Consider the following 6,909-nt stretch of genomic DNA (forward strand, 5'->3'; position numbering starts at 1 on the left):
AATCTGCATAATTAATTAGAGTTCATGTTATTTTTTCCAGAAATTAACCCAAATTAATTATGCAGATTAAAATTAACAAAATGCTACACGTAATAATAAATATACTTCTATTTTACTTGTTCACATATGTACGAAGTCTCAGCTAGATAGTCCTTATAATATAGTTACATAGCAAATTAACTTGACATAATTGCATGGGAGTATCAGGGGAGTAATTAAATCTTTGGCCTCGCTTTCAGTTTTCTGCTCCGCTAAATTGGGAGTTAGCAGAGCCAAACGCCGCCTATAGCGACGAAGTATATACATGTAGTACGAAAATTGTCTATAAAATTATAGGTCCTATACTTCATGATTTTTTTCTCCAACCCCTTGACAAAAAGAAATCTACGCCACTCATGCCATGCACTGGACGGGGAAAGCAAAAATTATGAAAGTTACTATTGTAATGCTAAGTTCTGGGTAGTGTAATAGGATAGGGACAACTGAAGGGGGGGGGGGGGGGCAGTTTTGAATCCCGGTCTGAAAGGTCCGATTTCTCAAAGCTTGGCTAGTAGTCATGCTTCTTAAGCCAGCAGGCTAGTATAATGTGGATCATTTTATTGATTTATCTTTCAAAGTGATATACAAGAGTGTGATATACGATGTGAAATTGATATAGCCTGGTGGCTTATGAAGCCTAACCACTAGCCATGCTTGAAGAAATCGGTCCCAAAGACTCTTCGTTTCAGTAAACACGATAAACTACACATTACACTCATTTGTAAGTTTCATTTGTAACATTTTAATAATTTCATAAACAAAGACCATACTCTTCAACACTGTCATATACAAACATGAATAAAGCAGCAATAAACACGATTACATGTATAAAAGTGGAATTATTAGAATCATTATAATCAAGTGAATGTTTTGGAATTTTATTTGTGAAAACTTTCATGAGGTATTGTTCTTTGAATTCATATACGTGGAATGAATTATATAATTTGATGAATAAAAATCATATGTATGTATTACAAATTCTTCAGTTCATCAATAAAAATGTTAAATTTGGAATTCATAGCAATTAATTATCATGGAATGTTTTCATTACTTAATTCAAATATGAAGTTGACAATGTGTTCGTTCTTCGTAACCATGGTAACCAATTTTGAATAATATCATCGATTAACTTTGATTCATCCAAAATTATTGCCCTCTATGTTTTCAAGGCAATTGTGAACTCATGAATATATTTAGAAACTTGACGTATGTTTTTCAAGACAATTTTGAGCGTCATCTGAAATTTTTGTTAGGAATGGTTCAGCCTCATTTTCAAATCAACATTACAAAGAAATTGGTTTGAAGCCCGTTATTTGGGCTTTCTGCATGCGTGCAACATTATCATGAGTTGCATGTTTATAAAAAAAATACTGTATTTCTGTAAAAATATATAATCTCTTTGTAGTACTAGTTAGTATACAGTCTATGGTAAAAAAGTTTCAAGTCTACCACGGTCTCCAAACATTTTCTTCTGAAGGTATGCACTGTGGTACGACGGATTTCAATGTATTGGGTCCATTTTGGTAGTAAACATGATGTTGTTGAGGAGCGGTGGCTTCATGACGAAGTTCATGCGAATTTGGAGGAGTTGGCATTCTGATTTCTGTGGCTGTGGAGAAGTGAACATCGGGTGACGCGTATTGGACGGTGACTGGTGATCGGGCAACGGATGGTGCGGTGCATGCAACCATCGGGCTTGTGGTGGTGGGTGCGACTCCTTGCATGTATGACATTGGTACTGTTTGTTGGTGCTGTTCATAAGAGATTTGAGATGATAGTTCGTATGTCTGCTGCTGAGGTGGTGTCGTCGACAAGGGGGAAGATGGAGTCTCCACTGACGAAGTTGGCGATGTCGGTGATGGGATAGCATGGGCGTAAACGGGAATAAAATGGCTCGGGAGTTGTCCATTAGAAAGAGCTTCAGGGGGCAGTACAACTCGGATCTCACTGCGGGTAACCGATGATGGAGCAACTTGTACTTGGACGGGTGTGGAATGTTGGGAGCTTGGGATCATTGCAGCGGCCACAATAGGTGCTGGAGAGGGAGATGGCGCAAAGGCTACGGTCTGTTGCTGTTGTTGGGGTCCTGGTGATGAGGGCGGGCTGCAGCGGTTTGCGAGATGACCAATGAGTTGAGTGCGGAGTTGGACTCCTGATTCTGCAGATTCGAGATAACGGTTGACTTCGTTGAGGCATTCACTGTAGCCACGACGGTAGCGGTTCAGGTCTACTGTGCCGTTTGGTGAACCTGGATTAAAAGAAAAGGAAGAAAACAATAACGTTAGTTGGGCGATCCATAAAGACCAAAGTTTGGTTATAGGTTATTCGTTTGGTTTAAATATTGTTAAAACAGGGATCCCTGATTAAAACTACGGTATCTTCACTTTTTGTCGGAAGGCAATCTTGAAATGGGATCAAGGATATTCACGTGTATTATTTTGGCGCGTTTTTGCCATAGATCATACTTGTCACTGCGATACGGGCGTGATAACAGATACTCATTGGCGTTACGCAACCCGATAAATGATTTTATCACCTCTGTGCCTTCATTGAGTCATAAAAGTTTGGCGCGCTTTTCCCCATTCTGATGATTTTGCCTGTGGCACCGCGGCACGTGCAATGTAAATGTAGATGATCGAAAACACATTTTACTGGTGGTGTGGCCATTGATTCTGACGGACCCAATTTATCCCCATTCATCGCAATGCAATTATAATCAATTGGTCAATAACAGCTTTTGTATAATTTTAAAATGGCATGTTTAAATTGATAAATACAATTCTCATCATGCAAAAATTAAATGTCGATTTAAACTTTGAAATGTTTATCATTCATGGTTTCGACCAAAATAAACAGACCTAGCTGCGATATTTGTAGCGGCAAAATGTAACTCCCTTTTAACGGAGCCGAAATGTTTTTCTTTCTTGCATGCCCAAAGAAAGTCTATAATTATGTTCAATAAAATAAAGGCCATTATTTCCTTGGTATTTTTGTTTTCGTATGGTTTCAACAACTTACCTGATATTTGGTGTCTCTGCATATTCCTCAAGTATCGGACTGTCATCTCCAGAATATCTGCTTTCTCCAGCTTGGAATGGCGAGAGCTCTGAAAGAACAAAACGAAACATACGGTAGATATTTAATAATCATATTGCTTATTTTCAATAAATGGACAAAATACAGTAAAACGATTCAATCATTTTTGTAACAAATTTCAAGACTTTGTCAATCACAGTTCAATATTGACCGCAGTAAATTACAATTATTAAATCTTTTATCATCTTTTCAATAAATTCATACAAAATGCGTCTCAAGAACTTGCACGTGTGAACTCAGACGAGAAAATTAACTCATGATCGCGGCCGGACATTCATCATTTTTATCTCGAACTGGATTATCATCACCTTGTTAATCATCTTAAATTCCCATCTTTTCAAACATCAAGGATCTGAATAAGGAAACGTGTTCAAGTATCATACCCAAGGATCGCATAAGAGGTGGTGTAAAGTGTTTAAAAAAGTTTTTTTGAATAGGATCACCAATCCAGGAAATAGAACGCGAGAGTCAGACACCATAATTTACTAATTAAGTTCAGGTGTAATTAATTTGTCAGTCTCGCGTATTGAAAATACAGGTGTGGACTGTAGGAAATTGTATAACAAAACTAAATAAATCCAATCATCTTCTGACACCTCAATCAATGATGATACTCAAGAATTGGAATTCTAGTAAATGGATCATCTGAAGACATGTGGGAAAGATTTTTGATTTTAGACAAAGAACTTCTCATCCAAATCAACCGCCGTAAGAAATTGACTGACAGCTTGACGTTCTTGAGCCAATGAGCGCGTGGATGTTGATCTACCAGGAGGAGGAAAAGGGAAGATGCGGGATACCATGCTGTGGGAAGATGCTATGTCGGAATGCATGCATGGGAACACCAAGACGTCTTGGGGCGGATCTGTCATCGCGGTAAAGAGTGCAAGATAGTGGCGGCTAGGTCTTTGGGATGGACCAATGTGTGACTCTCACGCGTATGATAGTCACACGGGTGTCATATTACAGTGTTATCATCTCTCAGCGTGAAGAGATGACTTCAGTTCGAAAATTTTCCCGCCTGAATTTGAGCATGTTAAACAACTGACACAAGCATAAACAATGGAGACTCAACGTAACCATTTTTTCTGGTTTATACCCCTTGATACATGTAAAAAAGACTCTAAACATGCTAAAAGACTTCCTGAAATAATTCCTCTATAAGTTCCTACCCGACTTCCTAGTAGTACTTATATAGTGCAAGAAAATCGAAACAGACCAAAAACACAACTTTCACGATCTGTGATTGGCTAAACACAATTCATATCATCTTTTCTGGTATTATGAAATTCAATTAAAACTTGATTCCTCCAATCAAAAGTACAAATCTCTGCCCAGCAACAATCTTACAATAAGAACCAAGTTACAAGTTTACATAAAAGAACTTTAAATACATTCCTTCATATACACAAGGTCTTTAACAATTGTCAATTTTCCTTGACATGTAACAACATTTATAATATCAAATGAATAAATTGAAAGCAGTGGATTTACAATTCACACAATGCATGAATACGAAATATGCATCAAGGTTTTTAAAATTCCCACGATATATGAACACTGGATGGAATGGAAAAGGTCATGTGTGTTTGGAAAATATGACCTTCAGCTTCAAAACATATGATTCACTTAACAAAAATATGGTACTGAGGATTCCTTAGTACTATAGTTTTCACCCGAAGAAGAAATACTCAATTTTTGTACAAAATAGAGAGGATTACACTAAAAAGTTTATAGAAGTCGCCAATATGATCTTCAAGAACATAATGAATTGAATTCAGTACATACAATTAATTGCAACTTGGAAGTTCTGACATGATGATGACTATATCGCAAAAATATTAAATTTTGCATTCATCATTATGATTCTTAATTAATTACATGAAAACTTGATGAAATCTTCAACTTACGTCTTTATTTGTGGCCTCCAGGATGAGTGACTTGAGTTGAGTAAGACTGTCATTGATGCGAGCTCTTCTTCTCTTCTCCATCAAAGGCTTGGACGACTGTAATAAATAAAAGAAACATATGCATGATTTAGAGAACATGGATAAGTTTTAGAAACTATAGAGGAGTATTAACTAAATATATTTCAGCAGCATGCATAAGTTGAGATAGAAATAATGTTATCTTTTAAACAAGATTTATATCATTCATGTATATCATATCATCTCATCTCATCAATTCAACACCCAACAAATATTATAAGAAAATATAAATATTTTTGCTTACCCTGCGTCCAGAAGTCATTTTTGGTTTCATTTCATGGTTGTTATTATTGTCCATAGTCATATTTTGTAGAGGAGTGGTAATAGTACAAGTATCCATAGGCATAATGCATGTATATCCAGCTGGTAAGAAATCCTTTAATTTTTTGAAGTCCAAAACATGAACACAACGATATACAGGTGGAATAAATCTCGATAGATGAAGTCAATAAGTTTCGCGTGCGACTTGTGTCAGATCACAAAAGCATTTGATTCACTTGCACCAATCGGGGACACACATTCCGACACAGTGCAGCACACGGGGCCACACGGACTTGCAGCCGCCCAATCGCGTGGCGATACACAACCTGAACCGTGACTTTACCAGCTTATGATTGGTTGATTCGCCGTGGCTTATCGTATTACAGTGCCACGTGCTGATTGGGTCTATCTAGCCCACCTCATGTACTCATCTAGGGGATTAGGCGAATCTTTTAGTGCAGCTAGGTAGGGCTATCTTCCCACGTGCCGTCACACAGGAATGCCATTGTAGTTTTTTACTGTGGGAAAACTCCGCCTACTTTGAGACAGACACTCGCGGTATTTTAATGGCAATGCCAATCCGATAGTCAACAACAGGTTATTGTTGGTAAACAATAAGACAGAATAGACAAGGCCTAAAACCACCATGGGAATCTTTTTGCGCTAAGGAAAGGCACTTAAAACACGAGATGAGATGAGTGGTAAAGCCTTCGGGAGAATTCATTTGCATTTTTTTCTCAGGGTGGCACGCGATAATATCGACTTGCAGTCGATCCACCTGTTGGGCGGTTCCTGAAATTATACCAGTAATTAAAATTATGAAATATTTGACATCTTATATCACCAGTGAATGAAAGACATCACATTTGCATGTTATGAAATGATTTATTTTGTTCTCCAAATGATTTCATTTCCTATCTGAATTTTTTCATTGAGCCATGAGCTGAGACCAAAAATCAGATAGGCCAAGATAACTTGTAGGCCTATGCCTATCCTTCATATAAATATTGCATGCTCAGATGTTATTTCGTGCTCTTAGTCTTAGCAATAGTTCATACCATTCAATAGCAGAACATTTACATACTACAAATTAAATTTGTATTTATTCATTCGCTTGACAAGATATTTTTTTGCACACAAACATAATTAGGCCTGTATTTAACATCTCAGCCTTTTTTTTTAATTTCATTTTTTTTAGAAGAGTGGATCACGAAATGCGGCAATGCTCTTTTAAATATATTTTACTCAACAGGATTATACAATAAAAAGTTATTTACTATTAAAATCTTTTAAACAGAAATTACGGTACTTTTAAAAACAGGGAAGTAGAAAAAGATACTTCCCCGTCCCGACTCGTTGAAAATACGGGCACATGGTGTTTCGTACAAATTATGGAGAAATAATGCCTAACATTATGATCAAGGGATAGCCTCGACAAGGAATAAGAGTCTCGCGAAGTTGCCACAGAACCAGAACCATGCATTTTTATGTAACAATAAAGATACGATTTTTTGTTGGAGAGCAG

At 37.1% G+C, this 6,909-nt stretch overlaps 1 protein-coding gene across 1 annotated transcript; it reads right to left on the reverse strand.

Moving 5' to 3' along the window:
• Positions 1–757: 757 nt before the first annotated feature.
• Positions 758–5,625, reverse strand: LOC140156861 (uncharacterized). Its single transcript, XM_072179858.1, has 4 exons — positions 5,368–5,625; positions 5,046–5,141; positions 3,058–3,145; positions 758–2,287 (listed from the first exon to the last, which is right to left on the reverse strand). The coding sequence occupies exons 1-4, from the start codon at positions 5,467–5,469 to the stop codon at positions 1,485–1,487; spliced, it is 1,089 nt and encodes a 362-aa protein (XP_072035959.1). The 5' UTR covers positions 5,470–5,625; the 3' UTR covers positions 758–1,484.
• Between the last annotated feature and the right edge of the window lie 1,284 nt (positions 5,626–6,909).

This window comes from Amphiura filiformis, chromosome 7 (genome assembly GCF_039555335.1).
Source record: "Amphiura filiformis chromosome 7, Afil_fr2py, whole genome shotgun sequence".
NCBI classification, from domain to species: domain Eukaryota; kingdom Metazoa; phylum Echinodermata; class Ophiuroidea; order Amphilepidida; family Amphiuridae; genus Amphiura; species Amphiura filiformis.

Bases quoted from the DNA above. Each gene is read 5' to 3' on its own strand.
- LOC140156861 (XM_072179858.1), bottom strand. From the start codon at position 5,469: ATGCCTATGGATACTTGTACTATTACCACTCCTCTACAAAATATGACT. The intron at 5,142-5,367 runs GTAAGCAAAAAT...TATTTATTACAG, and splicing joins AAATGACTTCTGGACGCAGG to TCGTCCAAGCCTTTGATGGA. The intron at 2,288-3,057 runs GTAAGTTGTTGA...CTTTTAATCCAG, and splicing joins GCAGAGACACCAAATATCAG to GTTCACCAAACGGCACAGTA.